Here is a 24,893-nt window from a genome sequence, read left to right on the forward strand (position 1 = left end):
CTTTTCTCTCATCTCTTTCCTCTCTCTCCTTTATTCTTCCCTTGTCCTCTACTCTATGGACTCCACGTTTTGAAACACAGCCAAGCCCCTGGCATGAACTGTGGAAAAAAACACAAAACACCGCAGGCTCTGAAATAGCATCAGCTGGTGCAGAGCAGCCTGGGCCCCTTCCTACCTCTGTGCCCCGGTGCATTGCACCGGCTGCCCCAAAGGCAGTTCTGCCCCTGGGGGGATGGTGGAAGAGCAAGGCACAAGGTGGAATCAAGGCTTGGCAGCCTTTGGCAACCTGGCTTTCGGCTCTGCAACTTGGCCGGCGGGCTCCTAAGAAAGCCCTTCGGCCCTGCTCCCTGCACTCATTTATCATCATTAGTGCTTCTTCTACAAATTAAATACTGTCTGAATCCACCGATACAACCAGGAAAGAGGATAGTGGGAAGTCCTGACCGGGAGTGCTTCAGGCCGTTATGCACTAATCCATCTTTTTTATGGTTGTAAATGCAGCCTGAAAGTGAAGCTAGGACGCGCCTTTGGGCACTTGGATAATATATCTAGTTAAGATAAGCTTTTCAAGCACCTTAATAGCTGTGCCCTTTCACCCCAGAGTAAGTTGCTCTAGATCGCCGTTTTGCGGTAATATTATTTTCAGACGCCTGATACAAAACTAAGACCTCATTCAGTGTTTGTGTACGCAGCATGAATTTACAATAATCACTAATGGACATTTTGCAGACTTTTCTCGACTCGATTGTTTTCTGTGCTGCTTGCTGGAAGAAGGAGATTAAGGGCTTGTGTTTTATTTCCATCGATTTCAGTATTCGTATTTAAGAATGAAACTGTCGCAATTTTTCATGCCTTGTCTACTGATATCAATTTATTTGTGAGCATATGAGTGAACTATCAAAGAGTTGTTGGTTTGTATTATACAGAAGGTAGGATTAGTAATGCTTGCGTTTATTATTCTGAGTGCTCCGGGCCTGCTGTACTAACATACTGTGTGCAAAAAGTGGGTTGAGAATTCAGCACCTTTGCTGTGCCAATAGGTTGCTTCGTAAAATAAAATGACCTGCCTAATTATTATTGATTAGGCAGGCCACAAGTTGCAACCTCCTGAAGATGAACCAATTTTTATTGGGTTTTTTCCCCCAACAGTAGACAATAGCAGTTGTAGCAGGATGAGATGGCATTCTTATATAAACATTTGCAATTGTAGCAGTTAACAATCATTATAGACAATTCAATAACAGCATATGAAAGAAACCAAGGTTCAGTGCCTTCATAAACAATAGTTTAGGAGTGAATTGCACTGGCTCATACGGATGTAAAATGGCAAAAGTTTTAGCTACGTGCTGCCATGTAAAATTGTCTCGCTATGTGTCATAAACGGATGAGGGGGACCCAATGAATAATAGGGTTGGGTTACAAAACTTGAAAAAAGGAACTAGGGGGCGCACGAGCAATAATAGTGTAATGCTGCGAAACAGAATTTCGGGGGGGGTTCAAGGAGTGGGTGTGAACTCTGACGTATTGTGATGAACAGGGAGAGTAGTCGAGGACCTGAGGCCTACAAATTTGGCCTGATGTGTGAGGGGGATTCTCTTCAGCCAGCTCCTTATACTGTATAAGCATAGTGTCCCAGGCAATAGCAATAGGGCGCCGGCATATACGACTGGCTTCCTCCCAATGCTTTGCAGAGCTTTCTGCTTCTCCCCATCGAAGTAATGCCTCAGCTACAGGGGGCGAGCCGGGGGGAGGGGGGGGGGGTGTTGGGCCCTCCAGTGCATGGTTAGTAGACACTTGGCTAACAGGAGGGCGAAAATTGGTGAATTGCGCCCGTACCCTGTTATTGTTTTGTCTATGGAAAATAACTAAGGCAGTAGCCTCCTATGAAAATAATGTGGTGAGTTCTGCTGTGCTCAATGAAGCATGTACTGCATGCCAACAACTTGCTTTATTAAGGCAGGATCAGAGCAGGTGCCAGAAGTCAGCAACCTGGGTGAAACATCTAGGACAAGTGAAATTGGCTTTGGGGAGCATATAATTTAGTCAAGAGGGTGTAAGTTAAGACCTGTGAAGGATCATATATTGAATATTTTTAAAACGAGCACTCCTTGAAACAGTTTTAGGAGACTCCAGGGCCCCAGACCAGTATTGTGAGGAGGTCTTATTAAGCCCTCCACCCAGAGGCGGCAGAGGTAAACCTAAGATATATCTGCATGTTCCTTAATAGCTTTGAAGCCATATGATGAGATGTCGACCTCCCCCCATGAGGTATAGAGTATGTATCACCACATGGGTGCTCCCCATAATGATCAGAGTGCCACCAGCAATTGCCCTCGTTCAATCGGAGGCCAGCTGCTTCCTCAAAGTCAGCGAAAGTAGATGATATTGAGGACATGTCTCCTGACCCGTCTCTGATATGTAACAAGTCATTCGCATAGAGTGACACAGCGTGTGTGATTCCGTCAAGAGAGATACCCAACTGCTGTCCGTCCAAGCGAATGCGATGAACCAGCGGCTCCATGTCGATTGTGAATAGGATAGGGGAGAGGGCAGCCCGAACGTGTGCAATGACCTATTGGAAAGGAGGGCGAAATCAAGCAACCAATACTATCCCTAAATGACGGGTTTGTGTACAAGAGCTTCGTGTAGGTCAGAAGGCATTGGCCCAGTCCTGCTGTCCATAAAACCTTGAAGAGGTTTCTTGCAAGATGAAGAATCAAAGGCCTTCTCGAGGACCAGTATAAGGCATGTTGCCTGAGGGTATCGCAGTGAGGCCTGATTCATCACATGGAAGAGTCATCTAATATTATTAGACGTGTTGTGTCCTGGAGCGAATCCATTTTGGTCGGGGTAAATGAGGGCACGAAGTACAATCAAATACCGATTTGCTTAAGAATTGCATCTAGCTGAAACAGTGGTAAAGTGGTACTGCAGCAAATGACTGTATTTTTACTGGGCATATTTGCACAACTTGCTTAGGACCTCCTGTAAAGGTTTCTTGGGACAGTTCTTCAACAGAAGCAAGAGTGCTCCATACCAAAGCTGTTGGAAGTACAGACATCCATAGGAAAGAAAACACGGACCAGGAAGATGAAGTAGGACGTGAAGTTTAATACACGTCTGCATTCAATCAGTTCAAGTCAAGAATACCGTTTCAACCCCCAAGAGCTCATGCCCAACCTTCCACCATTTTTTGAAGCGAAACATTCTTCCCCACGACACGAGTCAGTCACGAGCTGGAACACAGAACTCCGCTCGTGACTGCTTATGACAACTAAACACGTTCCCAACACACCTTCCCCCCTTGAGAAAAGAAAAAAACAATATAACAATAGTAAATAAAAACAACATCTTGAGTAATACTTTCAAATAACTTACAAGATTAATTCATGATAAAATCCTTGTACTTAGCAGGAAGGCGATGAGTGCGCCCAATCCTTGAATTATCAGAAACACAACTGGGAGGAGATAAATCCTCATGGTCATTGTTATGCCCCAAGTCCAAAAATACATTACTGGTGTGATCTTCTTGAAAAGTAGTAACACCCTTAAACAAAGAAACTCTGTTTAAATTCCAGACAGAACCACCATCAACTCTGACAGCGTTCTTAAATGTTTCAATTACTTTTCTTGGACATGACCAAGTAGATAAACCTTTACTTACACCTTCTTTTTTCTTTATGCGAACCAAATCCCCCACCTTGATCACCTGTTTAGTTAATGAGCCCAATTTCTTTTCCATTGCACCTTTCATTCTATTTTTGCATGATTCTACTCTTCGTTGCACCGCTTCATAATCCACTTTAAAAAAATCATTGAACCCATTTATGTTTTTCTTCATCCACCAAATTAGTGCTAGGTTTACGCCCTCTTAAAAGTTCAAAAGGACTGACTAAGGTGACAGAATTTGAAGAAGTCCTGTATGCTAATAACATGGATTGCAAAGCATTCCGCCAATTCAACCCACCCTTAACAGACAATTGGATAGCCTCTTTAACCACACGATTGAATCTCTCCACTTGACCATTCGCTTCAGGATGGAAAACAGCGATTCTATTGTGAATAATTCCACATTTAACAAGAAAATCTTCCATTTCCTTGCCAATAAATTGTGGTCCATTGTCAGTTACAATTTCTTGAGGAATGCCTACTCTACAAAAGACTTCATCTAAGAATTCAATAAGACTCTGAGAAGTGACTTCCTTTACCATCTTAACTTCAGACCATTTGGAATAGTAGTCAGTAAGTACTATTCCAAAAGCTTTGTGTTTAGGTAAAATATTGAAAGGGCCAATGATATCTAACCCAAGTTTACACCAAGGACCAAGCAGAAATTCTACAGGATGGGGTTCCGGACGTAGAGCAACAGCAGACTTGTCACTATTGGAACAATGAACACATGAACGTACAAAATGATCAACTGATACGTCAATGCTTGGCCACCAAAAAGATTCCTTGACACGTCTCCTGGTAAATGAAATCCCTAAATGTCCTTCATGAGCAATTCCAAGAATAGTATTCCTAAGAGAAAAGGGAGGAATAATCCTGTCACCCCTCAAAACCAAACCATTTTCCACAGCGAGTTCTTCTTGAACCTTCGAGAAACCCATCATATCTCCAGATAACTTCCTCTGTTCAGGCCAACCTTGAAGCAAATACTTCTTGACATTAATGAACTCTGAATCCTTTTCCATTTCTAGCAACCAAATGTTTTCTTGCAAACCAGCTTGTTTACCAAATACTAAATTAATATCACCCATGGTAAAAGCTACTTCACAATCATCATCTTTAATTTTGTCTGGGAATGCCATAGGTGAAATTAATCTAGACATGCAATCAGCATTTACATTAGCTTTACCTTGGACATATTCAACTTGAAATTGGAAAGACTGTAATCTCGAAGCAAGTCTTGCAAGACGTGCGGACATGGTGCGTCCACCACCTGGTGCCATTAAATAAACAAGAGGTTTATGATCAGTTTTAATGGTAAATTTAGTACCCCACAAAAAGGTTCTAAAATGTTCAGCTCCCCAAACACAAGCTAACAGCTCCCTCTCTATAACTGAGTAATGTTTTTCTGCATCTCTCAAAGCTCTCGAAGCATATGCTATAATCCACTCTTTACCATTGTCTCTTTGTAAGAGAACACCACCTAACCCGGTACTGCTAGCATCCACCATAATAATGCATTGTTTACCACACATAAAAGGTTTAAGACATGGAGCTTTCACTATGAAATCCTTTAAATCTTGAAATGCCTTAGACATATCTGTGGTCCAAATAAATTTTGCATTTTTCTTTAATAAACATCTAAAAGGATCCACTTTAGAGGCAAAATTTGGTATGAATTCGGCGTAAAACTCGATGAGACCTAAAAAAGCTACAAGTAGTTCTTTGGACATAGGTGTGGGAGCATTTATAATACTTTCAATATGATTTCGTTTAGGTTTGATCCCATTTCCACTAATTGTATGTCCTAAGTATTCTACTTCCTTTTCCTTGATTTTACATTTATCAAGAGGAAGTGTAAGACCTTTTTGGGCTAAAGCAGCGATTACACTTATTAGATTTGAATCATGTTCCTCATTATTTTTACCATAAACAAGAATATCATCTTGAAATGCTATCGCTCCATTTAGTCCCTCCAAGGTATCCCTCATGAGTCTCTGAAACACTGAGGCAGCACTAGCAAGGCCAAAAGGCATGCGGCAGTACCTGTAAAGCCCTTCAGGCGTGATAAATGCAGTAATATTCTTTGATTCTTCAAAAAGGACCACTTGGTGATAAGCACTAGCCAAATCAATGCAGAAAAACACTTGAGCCCCTGCTAACGTGGAAACCATTTCATGAAGATTGGGTAAAGGGTGAGAATCCACCCAAATCGCATTATTTACACTGCGAAGGTCCACACATAACCTAAGCTCACCTGATGACTTAACCAAAATCACAATGGGAGAAACCCAAGGTGATGACTCAATAGGCTCAATGATGTTCTTATTACATAGTTCCTTGAGCATGTCCTTCAATTTGCCCCTGTAAGTAAGAGAAACATTTCTCACTTTGTGTCGCACAGGGACTACATTGTCGTGTAACTTGATGACATGTTCAAACCCTTTGTATCTTCCTAACTCTCTACTAAAGACATCGGGAAAAGATTCTTTCAACCTATTGACTAATTGAGGATCTTGATTGTGGGTAATATTACAAGAGTCAACCACATAGACAGGAGGATCAGCTCTGGGATCAATTTTAATTCCTAATTGGCGTTGGAGGGGCCACCCTAAGAGTGACAAACCTGATCTTGCTACATATATCTTCCCAAAGATATGAAGACCAGAAAATATTAAGTTTGTGCAAAAAAAACCAACCAGGTAAATTTTGTGTCCTGTATATCCACCAGGAGAAACATCAGGTGGAGACAAAATCTTCGTGGGCCAATTGTTACGAAAAATGTTTAACAAAATAATAGTATACCAGGCACAAGAATCTACGAAAAATTCTAAGTCGACATCACCTACAGTAATAAAACATGATGGAAATTTAGTACCCTCACCCCCGTCACACATATTAATAACAGTGTTGACTTCATAGTCATTGTCATCACATGGATTATCGTTATCATCATAAATGTAATTGACTTTTCTAGGAATTGACTTACAAAATTTCCCAAAATGACCCTTCTTATTACATTTTGTACAAACTCTCCCTATGGCAGGACAATTCTTAAAATCAGCTAAATGGCTGTCACTTCCACATCTGTAACAAAGTAATGGGCAATTATTTTTTTCGTATTTTTTACTTTTGGCTTTACCATCAACTTTTAACGACTTGTCAGTCTTTTGTGGAAAATGTTTCCTTTGTTTGTCAGAATCTTTAGAAACATTAAAGACATCATTTTTGTCATTTCCTCTAGTTTCTTTTACAAATGTTTTTGAGTGTTCAATTGATTTTGCAATATCAATGGCATTATTTAATGACATGTCTGATGTGGTCCAAAGACGCTCTTGAACTTTTTTATTGTTTGTTCTCATTAAAATTTGAAAACGTAGGACTTGTTCATAACAAATATGCTCAAAATCACATGTGATAGCTAAAGATCTGAGAGCTGATACAAAATCTTCAATGGGTTCATCATCTTTTTTGCTTTCGTGAATAAAATATAAATCTCTCCATTACAATGTTTTTTTTTTCCGTATCGTAAATTCAGTTGTGAAGATGCATAGTCATATACGTTAATGTTGCCAGGATTAATCAGCGCAGGTAAGCTTTTAAATTCTTTCAACGCAATCCCACCTAAACAGTGTTTCAAAAGTGAAAGTTTTCTCTCTGGTTCACATTCCTCACCCTCTAACACTTCTACATATGCTAAAAAAACAGGTTCCCATATTTCCCAAGACATGGGAGGATCACCAGGGGAAGCTAGAAATGATGGAGGAGGAACAATACCAGACATGGCGAAAAACAATAAAAACAGAAAAGACAATATTAATGTTGAACAACTAAATAAATTAATATTTGTACTTATTCTGACTATATCATATGATAACAGTTTTGTTCCAGAAATAACAATAGTGTGAATGACACACGGTGTGCGTGTCACCGAAGTAGTAAATATTACCCAAAAGCTGCTTCCCGTATAAACAAACCACAGTAGAAATCCTTGTTTACTGTTGCCAGGAATCGATTTAGAGCAATTGGGGAACGCCTCCTGTATGACGCGGTGCGCTAACGTTAGCGCGCGTCCTTGTATAAGAAATGTGTATTCCGGAGATTGTTGCCAGGAAACGAAACCACTCTCCTTCACGTATATTGACGCGCTGCGCTCACGTCAGCGTGCGTCCTTCATACGCCTCGAAACTGTGACGAAGACAACTTTGTGTTTGCCCCTCCAGAATTCTAACCCGTGACGGTGATGGCTTGCCGGTAGAATCCTTGAACAAAAACCAAGAAAACAGGCAAAAGTAACGTAGAACAAGTAAGAATAATTCGTTTTCCGATTTCCTTTTACGGTTCCTGGGTCCCTTATGAGAAGAAAAGAAGATCCTTTCCCATGTAGAGATCGTAGCTTCCAAGAAAAAATAGAAAAAAAATATATATATTCCGGATTAAATTTAATTATGGTTCCACATCCCGCTCGTCGCCAGTGTTGGAAGTACAGACATCCATAGGAAAGAAAACACGGACCAGGAAGATGAAATAGGACGTGAAGTTTAATACACGTCTGCGTACAATCAGTTCAAGTCAAAAATACCGTTTCAACCCCCAAGAGCTCATGCCCAACCTTCCACCATTTTTTGAAGCTAAACATTCTTCCCCACGACACGAGTCAGTCACGAGCTGGAACACAGAACTCCGCTCGTGACTGCTCATGACAACTAAACACGTTCTCAAAAAAAGCGGGACACCAAGGTCCTTTACTCACATCCTGATTTCTCTTAATGATGAATTCTAATATGTCCACTAAGACTGATGCACTCTTAGTCTGCATGCAAGCCAGCCAGCTCCAGAGGGACAATGCATCATTGGTGGCATACAAAGAACAGACATATTTGGAAGAGTGTCATCCAGACAAGAGATCGAGTGTAAAAGCTTGTTGATTTACTTATGATGAGCCATTTCCATCAGCTACCTGCCGAGGATGGCTGGTGACTTTATGAACAGCAGCCAGCCTCACATGCAGCAACGGCCAAGGTTAGCGCACACCGCATCGACCACAGGCACAGAATTTTTTTTTTTTTTTTTAACAAAATTGTATTCACTTTTTGCATAGGAAGGAGCAATGAGTTACAATCTGTATTAAACACAGTAATTATACATAGCTCTAAAGGATACAACACAGGCATCTTGTGCAATCCTAAAAATGATGCCACATAGTTGTCGATGCACACTGAATATGACATACGAGAGCGTGGAAGTACATCAGTCAAGCACATAGCTATGTGCTACATTCCCGACCTTCAAGATTCTGTATCTATGGGGGCAATGCCTGCCTAACAACCCCCCAACTCCCCAACCCACCCTAACCCACCTAGTGAACCCAAATGTGCCACGAATTCCAGTCTGAGGGTCGCAGATCATCTCTCTCGGGAGGGGGAAAGGAGGGGACGGAAACCACACCTCAGGCGTGCGGTAGGGGAAGGATGGAGGTCGAGCAGAGCGGTCAGAGGGGGGACCTTGATGATTTAAGGACAAGTGTAACGGGGGGAAGGCGTGTATCCCCGCCCCCCCGGAAGGGGCTTCAGTCATTCTGGAAATTTCAACACTCCGTACCAGGGGACTGGTTCCAGCCATTACCAGACACATCCACCGGCATGTACCCTGTCTCATGCTGGGGGATTCCGGGGACTGTGCCCTACAGGCACAGAAATTAATATGGGTCATTGAGGCCCCAACAGGCTCAGGCACAGTAATTAATATGGGCCGTTGAAGCCTCAACTGACACAGGCACAGTAATTATTATGGGCTGTTGAGGTCATGACTGACACGAGCCGTTAGGGCCGGCCTCATATTCCCGGGCCCATCCAATGCAGGCTGCCTTAGTAATGGGTCCCAACGACTCCTGCCATCTTTACCGCATACTGTGGCGAGAACTAAGTCCACCAGCCGCTCGCCACCCTGCGTGCTGGTTTGGTGCAACATGATAAGCAAATGCACCATCTGGGGTCTGGAGCTCCTCTGTCAGGCGTTCGCCATCAACGGCTGTAGAACGCCAAACCTCCAAATATTGAGTGTAGTGACAGGGATTGTGGTCTGCAGGGATAGCCGACCACCATCCCTGTTATTCCATTTCGAAATTAAACACCTTTTTTTAAGTACCCCATTTCCTTAGCGGAAACAGGTGGGTTTTTTTTTGTTAGAACACTTTCCATTTTCAATTACTTATGTGAAAGTTGGCAGTGGTCTTCAGGACCACCGCTTTCCCTCCGTTAGCTCACACTATGATTACCAAAGTGGAATAAATTCAAAGAGAACATCTTTCCCTTTGTGAATCATTTACCACAACAATTTGGGAGCCCTTATCTGATCAATGATTTGCAACTGTAGTTACAATTACATACCATTGATTCATATGTTACCGGTTTACATTTTGGTAGGAGAACCTAAAACATCCCCTTTCCAAGTTGTAATCCAGTAAAATTTTCTAAACCCATTTTGCTATACGCAAAAACTCCAGAATGGCAAAATGGGTTTTGTACATATGTAGTTGCAAATACAGTTTTTTTCACCAAATCGGAGGGTTTGCGACCTGAAAATCCCTTTGTACATTAAGCCACTACGTACAGTGTTTCAACCCAAAAGGTAATAATTCAAAATTTATTTCCACATATTATTTGTTCTTATATTATGCTGACCTCTGCATAAAGTCAACAAGTGAAAAAGTTTGTGTGTATTTACAGTTGAACATTGCTTGCCCGTCCCCAAAGAGGATGACTGAGGCTTGTATGTTAAATCTCACAGCAGGGAGAATAGAAAATATATCTTATTCACATAGTTATTTTAGGTGTGCCAGAAGAGATGATTGAACTTGCCTGCGGAGGAAATATGTAATGTAGTCAAATGGTGTTATATCTTTTACAAAATAGTGTGTTGCTGCAGCTGTTGGACAACAAATATACTTTAGTTCACCTTTCCTTCTCGCTGTTCTTTTACAGAACATACTCTACACCGAACTCCAAGTGATGGTGAAGCTTTCCCAGATGTTTCTGCCTTGTAAAGTTTCAACAGCCTGGAAGATGAGCAGACTGCTGGGAAACTCTAAAATAGTTTAAACAGTACTTTATCCCTATTTTTTGTTGTCTCACAGAGTCACTCACCTGAAGTTCATTAATCTAACAATTTGAGGATCTAACAAAGAAAGCAAACTAATTGAGGATTTCGAAATGATGTTGTGAAAAGTGAATTGCCTGTTGGAGTTTTAGATGTGGTTGGTGTTTGACCCTGGACCTTTTGAAAAAAGTATGGATTTCCCTTCCCATTCACCGGCAGCCCATGGCTGGGCTGTTCTCCAGAAGCTGAATGAGCAGAAGTCCATGGGCCTCTTCTGTGATGTGTCAGTTATGGTGGAAGGAAAAATATTCCTTGCTCACAAAAATGTGCTCTCTGCCTGCAGTGGCTACTTCTATGCAGCCCTCAGCCGGAATGAGCAGCAGCAGTTCCTAGTGCTGGATAACGTCTATCTGGAAGGCTTTAGCCACTTGCTGGAGTTTATCTACACATATAAGATGCCTACCTGTCATGTTCGTGACTTTCTGCAAGCCGCACAGTCTTTGCAGGTGACTCTTCCACACAACTTGCAGGTCAGCAGTGCCATTGCCACCTCCGGAAACCACCAGGCTTTAAAAGAAGAGATTAGCAGCTCACGAGATGAGCCAGCCGTGGCACACAAGAGTGCTGTGGATGTAGGAGTGTCTGCAGATATCAAGATGAAGTGCAATACACCTGAGAACCTTCAAAGGAGCGGTGTGTCGGCTTTCAGTGAGGCTAGACAAAAGTATGACTCTGCCTCCCAAATTAAAAATAATTCCATTCTGTGTAAAAGAGTCACTCATTTTAAGGAGGTCTTTGAGGACAAAAACTCAATTTTATTTCTAAATAAATCTCTTCCACAGGGTGAAAGAATAGGCCAAATGGGTTCCTCTGAAGACCACAGACCTGCTTCTCATCTGAGCTCAAGCTATTCCAAGCATGTGATCTCTGTAGAAAGCCCTGATGCCACAAGCGAAGGAGCAGAGGAAGATGATGATGTCGTTCTCTATGAAGACAGCAAGATATGTGTTGCCCAGCAAAGCTTTGGTTCTTTGGACAATTTGATCCAATCCCCTGCGACACTCGGTGATCTCGGGATATATAGCAGAAAAGGAGGTCTCAAAAGTACCCCAAGTGAAGCTAGACTGCAAGACGAAAGAAGAAGCGATGGTGATGGAGAAAGTGAACCCAATGAGGCGATACATAGATGTGATTTATTACTAACCTACACAGACTATCTCCTTCACCAAGATGATCCTGGACTTAGCCTTCTTCAGTGTAGTTACTGTGTAAAGCAATTCAACTACAGGTAAGAAATAGTTTACAAGAATGACACACAGCTATTAGCAAAATATAATTTGTAACTGAAGGTGTAGTGTCATGGTGCTTTTGAAAATGAGCAGTGCTTAATTTGAGCTGATGGTTGCAGGATTGGCCCACTTGCACTCATTTTTGGGACCAGCACTTTTTTCCACATAAGAAAACAAGAGAGAGAATAACACATGGGGTTGGGGGGAAGAAGAAGAAAGAAGGACGGAAAAACAGTTACAAAGAAAGAAAGCAGGGATTAAAAAGAATTTACAAGATTGAGAAAAGGGACAGGGAATATGTGGTGACAGATAATTGAGGCATGAGGTGGAATTAAGATTACCAAACCTTGGAATTCAGCACCTGTGACATTCGATAGAGCTGGCCACGGGGTTCTGACCAAAACATTGAGTCCCAGTATTTATTGTTTTGCAAATTAAGCACTGAAAATAAGTAAGTATGACTTTATTCGGTTAAAAGAGCCATACAAGTGCACAAAGCAAGTTACAATGAAAAACAAATTATAAAATCAAATAAAACATTAAGACCAAACAATGCTCAATGAACGAGGGGTTTAAACATTGAAGATTGGCAAAACTATCAAAGACATATATAAAATTCGAAGATGTGTTCTCAAAAGTGTTTGTTCAATGTGCAAAATAGCAAATTAATTTCAAGAAAACTATAATCACACAAGTTAAAAACAAAAAATAAATCACTACCACCAACATAAAACAAAAAATAGACAATCTTAAACAAAATCCTTAGCTGCCATCATCGTGCAAACACATATCTTGAAAGTCTGCTTGAAAGGCCATACGACTGTCTTTAGGGCCTTCATGATTAATGAAAATCCTCCTATGTCCGAAAGCAAATCTTATAGTAAATAGAATAAAATAAGATAAATGAGTCATAAAAATCATTCAAGACCACAAAAGTGCATAGGTGTAAAGTTTATCAACTTAGACTAAAGTGCAAAATATCACAGCTTCGGTTTACCTATTAAGGAGCGACATCTCTGTACACATACAGTGAGGACTCATCCATGAAATGTCTAAATAATCCACCTCTACCAAAAAGGATAAAGGAAAGGGGCGGCCAGTAAAATTACCCAAGAGTTTTGGCTCTTATTGTCCAACTGCGGTGCAAAAATTTGGCTATGCCACAGACAATCAATTCTTTTGTTTCGGTGTGCAACAATCTAGCGCCACATAGCACTGTCTAATTCCAAGCTGTCTGTAAACGGGTAAAAACCATTTCTTCCTAGAACGCTCATATACTGGGCAAAAGAATAAGAGATGTAATATAGTCTCATCTGCCTGTAAGCAAACTGGGCATACATTACTCAAATCAGAACTAGCTTTCTATTTTGAACAAAAACAGGGCGAGTACAATGGCAGAACTTAATGTGCAGCTTTCTGGCAGTTGGAATCATAATAGAATTGAAGAAATGTTCGAACCTGGTATAGTTTTTAAAATCGATACAATCTGAGGTAAGAGTTCCTTGATTCCTATTGCACACTTCCCGCCCCCAATTATGAGCCCAAAATGCATCGTTGATAGGGGTTTCGAATGTGCCCCACTTTTCCAGTGTTCATCAAGACCTAGTTGTGACATGGTTTCCTTAATATTAAATTGCCACTGTAATAATCTCCAAGAGCCGGGGTATGCTTCATTCATTCTCCATCAGTATAAGACAGGTCTTAATTTGGCCTTGCACGTGATAGATTTTGTACCTGTCTCCGACAGCAAGGGAAGCAAGGTAGTACTCTTAGTCAAGCTCAGCAAGGATCTTAAAAAATAGTTTTCGGCGGTTTCCAACGTAGTCAGCCATGATAATCCCCACAACTCAGCCCCGTACAGGACACTACCTACTGCCTTGGCATGTTAACAGTTAGGACCCAGTTTAATGGATCCTCTGAATGATTTATGGGGGCTAATGGACATACATTTTTGTTTTGGCTTTGTTTTTGTCTAACCCCCGATCTGTGCAAAAAACTGCAAAATGGTCCACCAATGTCTGGAGGCCGACTGTTGTTTTAGACACCAAAAAGGTGTCATCCGCAAATAGGAGTAAAGGAGTCTTTTGGCCCGCGATCTTTTGAGTGTCATTTTTACAGTCCTCCAACTGAGCTATCACATCGTTTAGGTAAGGAGCAAAGAGGTTAGGGGCAAGTACATATCCTTGCTGTACTCCATTTGAGACCCCTTTATGGTCAGTTAACTCACCCTGCTTCCCCCAGCATACTTGCATATAAGTATCTTAATGTAGTTGGATTAGAATGGCTAGCAGGGCTGGGAAAAACCACATTTTGGTTCAGTAACTCCCATAGTTTGCTATGAGGGACCAGATCCAATGTAGATTTTAAGTCTAACTACTAGTAACAAGATTGGGGAGTGTAGAGGGTTGGCCCTTCATGGGCTTCAGAGATGGATGCGTCCTCCACTTCAAATTATTTACTTAACAAAAAGATCCATCTCTTACGGGGAGAAAAGAAGGAAATTCAAACCTGGGTTATATGGGTGTAAATGTCCCACGATGGTTGGACATACACAAAGGTGTTTAAATACCCTTCACACACCAAGAGTGACCAGTGGTGTCATGCTTCATCATAGGGGTCTTCCCGCCCCGCTGCGGGACGGGGCGTGCTACGACCTACGAATACGTGGGAGCACTGATAATAAAGTGCTATGTGTAGTGCAGTGGGAGGGTCTGGGATAGGTGTGAATGTGAGTTAAAAAGGACCTGGCCCCTAGGACAAAAAATTTTAATAAGTCGGAGGGGGCTGGTACTAGTAAAAGGGTGGTGCGGAGACTTCCTACTCAATGTGTGGTGTTCTCCTAGTATGTTGTCGACATGTTTCGATGCTAGGCATCTTCTTCAGGACAGGGTTAAGATCCCTCCTATGTGCGCATATTGGTACTCATGATAAGTTCATCAATGTAAGAGAAAACATGCGTGAGTATACAGTACCTAATGGTATTCGTATTTAATTCTGTAAGAAAAATAAAGCAAATTACTCGTTCAGATTCCCAGGAATTGTGAACATCGTACCTGCAAACAAAAGAAGTGTGCCACGAAGGTGACAAAAAACATGATAGTTTTAGCCATAACTCTAAATGGTTGCAGAAGAAGGTGCAGTGACCTGTAAGAAAAGTAGAGACATACAAGACACTACAAACAAAAAACAGAAAACACACACTCTAAAATAATGGACGTTACTCTTATCAGGATAAGGAACCAACGGTGTATTGAAAACATACTTAAGTGTATGTGAGGTATTGCCTCATGGACCTTAGGGTTGGTGGAAAAACAATAAGGAGCCTCAATGCTGAAAAAGATAATAAAAAGGAGAGATGCCTGTTATCTACTGACTACTCCTAGAGAAACGCCGTTATCGGTGTCCTCCAGCGGCTAAGCCGTACTCACGTATCCTTTAGCAGCCAATCGCTACATGTGCATCCATCCCGATGTCCGGTCGTACTGTGGGGAAATCCCTACTGTGCTTAGTTTAAATACAGCTGGCTTCTATCAATTTGCGGGGAAACTAGTTGCACCTGGTGAGTTTCAGAAGACTTCCGGTTTAAAGGGTGCCGGTAGACTAGACCGGATCGAGTAAAAGATCTATGTCAACCGGAAGTGAGGACCCAATACGGGTATTTTAAGTGGTACGATCACATGCGCCCACTGGTAAATGTAAAAAACAAATAATAAATCAAAAAAATGAGGATAGAGGTCTTCCAAGTGTATTGCCTCAAAGCCTGTTTGACGGATCGAAGAGGTACGTGCTGGACTTAGTGAGAGCGAGAAGCGTCTCTCGTATGTCGAGAGGTGTGATAACTGAATTGGCTCTCGTGTGTCGAGAGGTAGCTGAATCACAACGGGGAGAGAAAGAGCCAATGCTGAGAGGAGGTGGGACTTATCCGAGGGCGGGGGTAAAAGGGTGTCAAAATATGAGGACTGACACATGGATTAGTAATCCATCCTAGCCCTTCCTGTCATTTAACGAAGACAGAAGAAGTTCTTCTGACGGTAGAAAGGATGCTTTGGTGGTTTGTTGTGAATACAAGTACAAGCATCCAAATAGTGCCAGGAAAAGAGTGTCATAATTGATTTCGTTGGTCATAAATGACAATGAAAGGGGTGAGGCAAGTCACTATGACAGCTGTGACCATGGTATGTCATCGTTCAGACCAAACACGTGAGTGCCCAGACGGAACACCCAACGTTGTTCCTTCTCGAAGAGTCCATGCTCATTCTGTAGTTGCTCTATGACCGTCCATCTGAGATGGTCGACCCCATGATTCTCAGTCAGGAAATGCGTCGCCATCTTAGTCGTGCTTTTCTTGCATCGAATGTTACTCTTATGTTCGCCCATTCGCACCTTTACTGGTCTGGTGGTCATACCCACATATTCCATTTTACAGGGGCAAGTAATAAGATACACAACGTTTTTGCTGTTGCAATTGGTAAATTTTCGCTGTTCCCAGACTGTGCCGTTGGCAAAAGTGATACTGGTACTTTTCTTAGTGAGTGTGCAAGTGCTGCACATCCCGCAAGGATGGTGCCCTTTGACTGGTGGTAGAATAACACTCACGATCTGTTGGGCAGGTGGTTTCCGTGGTCTGGTGTGAACCAAAATGTCCTTTAAATTTCTACCCCTTTTGTGAGAGAACATGGGTTTCGGTAGATTGAGGCCTCCACAATTTAGAATTTTCCAATTCTTATTTATGATCTTGGAAACCTGGTTTGAATGTGTATTATAGGTTGTGACACAGATAGGCCTGGTTTCCTCTTCCTGTGGTGGTCGATTCTCTAAAAGAGAATCCCTATTGTTGTTCCTTGCTCTCTTGAAACCCTTTTTGACAACTGCCTCTGGGTAGTGTCGATCCAATAATTTCTTTTGCAGGTCTTTTGCCTGGGCCTTGAAGTCTGTCAATTCTGAGCAGTTCCTACGTAGACGTAGGAACTGGCCATAGGGGAGATTATCACGAAGGTGTCTGGGATGGAAACTATCATATAGCAACAGGCAGTTCTTGGCCGTTGGTTTAAAGTGTGTGCTTTCCAAATCACGAGGTTGCGAGATGGAATGTATTACCCTGGCCCTCAAGAAGAATTATTTTCTGTACCATGATGTGCACTACCTCCAAAAACACGGTACCAGCATGGGTAGCACCTTTGCGCCGAGCCTAGCGGGATTATATGTCCACCATCTGGAGTCTCAAAAGATACTGAACCCTCACAACCCGTTTCAACAGAACATCATCTTGTGGAAACGTTATATTGATGACGTGCTAGTGATTTGGAAAGGAGACTCTGATTCAGTCGTCACCTTCATGAATTGGTTGAATGAACAAAATACCTTTCTAAAGTTTACGCATACATCATCCAACAGCAACCTAGTTTTCCTAGACCTTAACATCTATGCAGATGAAGGCAGATTGAAATCCAGCACACACTTTAAACCAACGGCCAAGAACTGCCTGTTGCTATATGATAGTTTCCATCCCAGACACCTTCGTGATAATCTCCTCTATGGCCAGTTCCTACGTCTACGTAGGAACTGCTCAGAATTGACAGACTTCAAGGCCCAGGCAAAAGACCTGCAAAAGAAATTATTGGATCGACACTACCCAGAGGCAGTTGTCAAAAAGGGTTTCAAGAGAGCAAGGAACAACAATAGGGATTCTCTTTTAGAGAATCGACCACCACAGGAAGAGGAAACCAGGCCTATCTGTGTCACAACCTATAATACACATTCAAACCAGGTTTCCAAGATCATAAATAAGAATTGGAAAATTCTAAATTGTGGAGGCCTCAATCTACCGAAACCCATGTTCTCTCACAAAAGGGGTAGAAATTTAAAGGACATTTTGGTTCACACCAGACCACGGAAACCACCTGCCCAACAGATCGTGAGTGTTATTCTACCACCAGTCAAAGGGCACCATCCTTGCGGGATGTGCAGCACTTGCACACTCACTAAGAAAAGTACCAGTATCACTTTTGCCAACGGCACAGTCTGGGAACAGCGAAAATTTACCAATTGCAACAGCAAAAACGTTGTGTATCTTATTACTTGCCCCTGTAAAATGGAATATGTGGGTATGACCACCAGACCAGTAAAGGTGCGAATGGGCGAACATAAGAGTAACATTCGATGCAAGAAAAGCACGACTAAGATGGCGACGCATTTCCTGACTGAGAATCATGGGGTCGACCATCTCAGATGGACGGTCATAGAGCAACTACAGAATGAGCATGGACTCTTCGAGAAGGAACAACGTTGGGTGTTCCGTCTGGGCACTCACGTGTTTGGTCTGAACGATGACATACCATGGTCACAGCTGTCATAGTGACTTGCCTCACCCCTTTCATTGTCATTTATGACCAACGAAATCAATTATGACACTCTTTTCCTGGCACTATTTGGATGCTTGTACTTGTATTCACAACAAACCACCAAAGCATCCTTTCTACCGTCAGAAGAACTTCTTCTGTCTTCGTTAAATGACAGGAAGGGCTAGGAGGGATTACTAATCCATGTGTCAGTCCTCATATTTTAACACCCTTTTACCCCCGCCCTCGGATAAGTCCCACCTCCTCTCAGCATTGGCTCTTTCTCTCCCCGTTGTGATTCAGCTACCTCTCGACACACGAGAGCCAATTCAGTTATCACACCTCTCGACATACGAGAGACGCTTCTCGCTCTCACTAAGTCCAGCACGTACCTCTTCGATCCGTCAAACAGGCTTTGAGGCAATACACTTGGAAGACCTCTATCCTCATTTTTTTGATTTATTATTTGTTTTTTACATTTACCAGTGGGCGCATGTGATCGTACCACTTAAAATACCCGTATTGGGTCCTCACTTCCGGTTGACATAGATCTTTTACTCGATCCGGTCTAGTCTACCGGCACCCTTTAAACCGGAAGTCTTCTGAAACTCACCAGGTGCAACTAGTTTCCCCGCAAATTGATAGAAGCCAGCTGTATTTAAACTAAGCACAGTAGGGATTTCCCCACAGTACGACCGGACATCGGGATGGATGCACATGTAGCGATTGGCTGCTAAAGGATACGTGAGTACGGCTTAGCCGCTGGAGGACACCGATAACGGCGTTTCTCTAGGAGTAGTCAGTAGATAACAGGCATCTCTCCTTTTTATTATCTTTTTCAGCATTGAGGCTCCTTATTGTTTTTCCACCAACCCTAAGGTCCATGAGGCAATACCTCACATACACTTAAGTATGTTTTCAATACACCGTTGGTTCCTTATCCTGATAAGAGTAACGTCCATTATTTTAGAGTGTGTGTTTTCTGTTTTTTGTTTGTAGTGTCTTGTATCTCTCTACTTTTCTTACAGGTCACTGCACCTTCTTCTGCAACCATTTAGAGTTATGGCTAAAACTATCACGTTTTTTGTCACCTTCGTGGCACACTTCTTTTGTTTGCAGGTACGATGTTCACAATTCCTGGGAATCTGAACGAGTAATTTGCTTTATTTTTCTTACAGAATTAAATACGAATACCATTAGGTACTGTATACTCACGCATGTTTTCTCTTACATTGATGAACTTATCATGAGTACCAATATGCGCACATAGGAGGGATCTTAACCCTGTCCTGAAGAAGATGCCTAGCATCGAAACATGTCGACAACATACTAGGAGAACACCACACATTGAGTAGGAAGTCTCCGCACCACCCTTTTACTAGTACCAGCCCCCTCCGACTTATTAAAATTTTTTGTCCTAGGGGCCAGGTCCTTTTTAACTCACATTCACACCTATCCCAGACCCTCCCACTGCACTACACATAGCACTTTATTATCAGTGCTCCCACGTATTCGTAGGTCGTAGCACGCCCCGTCCCGCAGCGGGGCGGGAAGACCCCTATGATGAAGCATGACACCACTGGTCACTCTTGGTGTGTGAGGGGTATTTAAACACCTTTGTGTATGTCCAACCATCGTGGGACATTTACACCCATATAACCCAGGTTTGAATTTCCTTCTTTTCTCCCCGTAAGAGATGGATCTTTTTGATTTTAAGTCTAAGTCTTGGTGAGATTTCTGGAGAACAACTGTCTCCCAGTAGATGGTTAAAAATCTAAACACTTGGTCAATAGTGCTAATGTGTTTCCTAAATCCTGCCTGCAAATGTGATAGAGCATTATGATCTATCCATAATCCGAGTTGTCCAAAATCTCCTGCAAAACACCTTCCGAGTGGCAAAACTGAAAATAAGCGTATGCTGAGTTTTCAAGCTCTATATGAGGTTTTATTTGGACTTGGTCAGGCACTCACAATGGTGCTTTACACACTAACGTTGTTGAGTCTTCCTTTGGCAGGTCATTTGTTACTAAAGCTGTAGTGTCCCAGGGCTCTTGAATGTAAATGTACGTCATCTTTGAGTGTTACTAAAATATATATAATTACCTACTGGCGGATGCCTATAGGTAGCTATAGTTAGGACCTAGTTTTCGTAGGAAAGGCATTTTTGTTTTGCCAATAATTTTGGCGCCGTTTGACAAATCTTCATCAAATTTTCAAAACTAGTGTGCCAGTCACTTCAGCTGCTGTCTGGTAAGGTTTGGGGTGATCCCTCAAGCGGTAGCCGACAAAAAGAGGAGGGATGTCTCAAAACGGAATTACACCAAATTTGGCAGAAAGCTAGATCTTGGCCCAGAGAAAGTGCCTTTTGTAATTTGGTGTACATCTGTTCAGTAGTTTTAGAGTTATTCAATAAAAAATATTTATGTATCTAGATATGTGGATCCTCCGCGGATCCATGCTCCTACAGCAATGCAGTGATTGGCTGGCCGCAACCTGAGAGAAAAGTTGCAGGTGTCATTTTGTCAATCGGGGCATAGTGCCCAAGGGGGAGGGGGAAATAAAATGTAAAAAATATATAAGGGTCAGGATAGAGTGATCCTGACCCCATGGGACTGATGGGGGGCTCTGTGACTGACCCCTCAAGGGCAAGAAATTGTCCAAATACATTTTATGTTGGGCACGTGAGGATCGCTGCCCCATGTGAATCTGCGATGGGATCCGCAATCCAGATCCCAATTAAATAAAAATGCACCCACTCACACATTCAGTCACCCACTTACACATCCATTCTGCCACTCACATACCCACTCAGAGACCCAGAACACCACTCGCACTCATACAGCCACTCACTCATCCATTCAGAGACCTGGAGAACCACTCACACACCCATTCACAGACCCACACAGACACTCACACACCCACATACACACCAACAGAACCACTCACACACCCACTCACCCACCTGTACAACCACTCACACACTCACTCAAAGACCCAGAAAACCAATCATACACCCACTCACAGACTCACCCAGCCAGTCACTGCACTCACACACCCACGTACACACCAACACACTCACCCACCCCTACAGCCACTAACACACCCACTCAGAGACCTAGTAAACCACTTACACACTCATACCGCCACTCCCACTCATAGAACAACTGACACAATCACTCACAGACCCACACACACACACGCTCACCCACTCACATACACACCCATACAACTACTCACACACCCACTCACAAACCCACAGAGGCACTTGCACACCATCCACATACCCACCCAGCTAGTCACACATGCACTGACACACCCACTACACACTCACACACCCACTGAGGTTACAGGGATGTTATTGTTTGGCAATAGCATTAAAAAACGTAGAGATTCACTGAAAAAGCAAAGGTTACAGAGACATTATAGCTAGGAAAGTGCATTAAAAACGTAGAAATTCACAGAAAAAATCAAATGGTACCGGGATGTTATAGTTAGAAAAAGAATTAAAAAAGGCTTAGAAACTTCCTCAAAAACCAAAGGTTACAGGGGCATTATAGTTAGGTTCAGCTGTTACACACACCAATGTTGAAGCTGCTGCTGTTCACTTAATCCCCCACCCCAAACCTCGCTTGCCTGCCCCAATTAAATTTAAACTTGTGGATGATTATATGAAAAAAGCAAACTAGTGGTGGGGGCATGCATATGATGAACTATTGTTAGAGAACTGTTTCTTCCAATATCTTCATTGGGTTCCTGCAGATAAGTCAAGGCAGCAGTTACAATGGCAGGTAGTATGCTACAACACTGCGCATAAAGAGCCTCTTCCGTTTAGTTGTCCAATACAATGGAAACAATAAACTCAATAAGATTGGAACGTTGTAGGGAAACTAAATAGAAAACACTTAATTATGTGGTTATGCGAACCTTGCTCAATGTTGTGCTGTGGTTGTAAGTCCAATAGCATGCCTCAGCAGTTTCAAAATCTTTGAGGAAAAGGGAATACAGCAAATATCATCTGTACATTCCAGTCCCCACCTCTTCCTGTATCCTGTGAACCCAAATGACAAGTTTCCTGTTGTTTACTGCCTGAGGAGGATGGAACCTGTGGAGTCATTAAGTTTACTGACCAAGATGGTGCAGGGGAGTCTATATCACTGTCTTGACTACTACATCGTCATCCTTCTCACTGATCCGTTACACAGCTTCTTACCATTACATAGTCAATTTACACTTGCCATATATTTTACCACGCAAAAACCAAAGGAAATGATGGACGGAGTGTTGAACATTGCAAGCACTCACCCCCAGTCAACTGATCTGGGTTTAATCCATCACCGCTCTTTAGCCCACTCTGCCACCCCAGATCAGACATGGCCATATGCAAATCAGTCTGACCCTGTGCCTCATGGGAACAGTCCAGCCCGAACTGCCAAGCCATGTCTTCCCTGGACCGGAAACAAGCTTCCTAGGACCGGTTTCTGGCATTTCAGCCGTCTTCAGCCAGGCTTGCTTGAATCCAGTGGCAAAGTGAGCAAGGGACTCACGTCTGAGCATACCCTGCCAACTTATGGCGAACAAAGCAAAAACCAAAGGAAATGATGGACGGAGTGTTGAACATTGCAAGCACTCACCCCCAGTCAACTGATCTGGGTTTAATCCATCACCGTTCTTTAGCCCACTCTGCCACCCCAGATCAGACATGGCCATATGCAAATCAGTCTGACCCTGTGCCTCATGGGAACAGTCCAGCCCGAACTGCCAAGCCATGTCTTCCCTGGACCGGAAACAAGCTTCCTAGGACCGGTTTCTGGCATTTCAGCCGTCTTCAGCCAGGCTTGCTTGAATCCAATGGCAAAGTGAGCAAGGGACTCACGTCTGAGCATACCCTGCCAACTTATGGCGAACAAAGCAAAAACCAAAGGAAATGATGGACGGAGTGTTGAACATTGCAAGCACTCACCCCCAGTCAACTGATCTGGGTTTAATCCATCACCGTTCTTTAGCCCACTCTGCCACCCCAGATCAGACATGGCCATATGCAAATCAGTCTGACCCTGTGCCTCATGGGAACAGTCCAGCCCGAACTGCCAAGCCATGTCTTCCCTGGACCGGAAACAAGCTTCCTAGGACCGGTTTCTGGCATTTCAGCCGTCTTCAGCCAGGCTTGCTTGAATCCAGTGGCAAAGTGAGCAAGGGACTCACGTCTGAGCATACCCTGCCACCTTATGGCGAACAAAGCAAAAACCAAAGGAAATGATGGACGGAGTGTTGAAGATTGCAAGCACTCACCCCCAGTCAACTGATCTGGGTTTAATCCATCACCGTTCTTTAGCCCACTCTGCCACCCCAGATCAGACATGGCCATATGCAAATCAGTCTGACCCTGTGCCTCATGGGAACAGTCCAGCCCAAACTGCCAAGCCATGTCTTCCCTGGACCGGAAACAAGCTTCCTAGGACCGGTTTCTGGCATTTCAGCCGTGTTCAGCCAGGCTTGCTTGAATCCAGTGGCAAAGTGAGCAAGGGACTCACGTCTGAGCATACCCTGCCAACTTATGGCGAACAAAGCGGTACAAAAGGGGGTGGTGATGGACGGAGCATCAGAACCAATTAAACACTCACACCCAGTCAACAGATCTGGGTTTGATCCATCACCGTTCTTTTGCCCACTCTGCCACCCCAGTTCAGACATGGCCATATGCAAATCAGTCTGACCCTGTTCCTCATGGGAACAGTCCAGCCTGAACTGCCAAGCCATGCCTTCCCTGGACCGGAAACAAGCTTCCTAGGACCGGTTTCTGGCATTTCAGCCGTCTTCAGCCAGGCTTGCTTGAATCCAGTGGCAAAGTGAGCAAGGGACTCACGTCTGAGCATACCCTGCCAACTTATGGCGAACAAAGCAAAAACCAAAGGAAATGATGGACGGAGTGTTGAACATTGCAAGCACTCACCCCCAGTCAACTGATCTGGGTTTAATCCATCACCGTTCTTTAGCCCACTCTGCCACCCCAGATCAGACATGGCCATATGCAAATCAGTCTGACCCTGTGCCTCATGGGAACAGTCCAGCCCGAACTGCCAAGCCATGTCTTCCCTGGACCGGAAACAAGCTTCCTAGGACCGGTTTCTGGCATTTCAGCCGTCTTCAGCCAGGCTTGCTTGAATCCAATGGCAAAGTGAGCAAGGGACTCACGTCTGAGCATACCCTGCCAACTTATGGCGAACAAAGCAAAAACCAAAGGAAATGATGGACGGAGTGTTGAAGATTGCAAGCACTCACCCCCAGTCAACTGATCTGGGTTTAATCCATCACCGTTCTTTAGCCCTCTCTGCCACCCCAGATCAGACATGGCCATATGCAAATCAGTCTGACCCTGTGCCTCATGGGAACAGTCCAGCCCAAACTGCCAAGCCATGTCTTCCCTGGACCGGAAACAAGCTTCCTAGGACCGGTTTCTGGCATTTCAGCCGTGTTCAGCCAGGCTTGCTTGAATCCAGTG

At 43.2% G+C, this 24,893-nt stretch overlaps 1 protein-coding gene across 1 annotated transcript in view; it reads left to right on the top strand.

Moving 5' to 3' along the window:
• Positions 1-24,893, top strand: part of LOC146861930 (uncharacterized) — a 437,430-nt gene that overhangs the window by 143,692 nt on the left and 268,845 nt on the right. Inside the window, exon 3 of the mRNA XM_085643212.1 lies at positions 10,653-12,055. Coding sequence (XP_085499338.1) covers positions 10,920-12,055 — 1,136 coding nt within the window. The 5' untranslated portion in view covers positions 10,653-10,919. The remainder of the gene's footprint in view (positions 1-10,652; positions 12,056-24,893) is intronic.

The sequence above is a fragment of the Triturus cristatus genome, chromosome 2_2 (assembly GCF_964204655.1).
Source record: "Triturus cristatus chromosome 2_2, aTriCri1.1, whole genome shotgun sequence".
Classification (NCBI taxonomy): domain Eukaryota; kingdom Metazoa; phylum Chordata; class Amphibia; order Caudata; family Salamandridae; genus Triturus; species Triturus cristatus.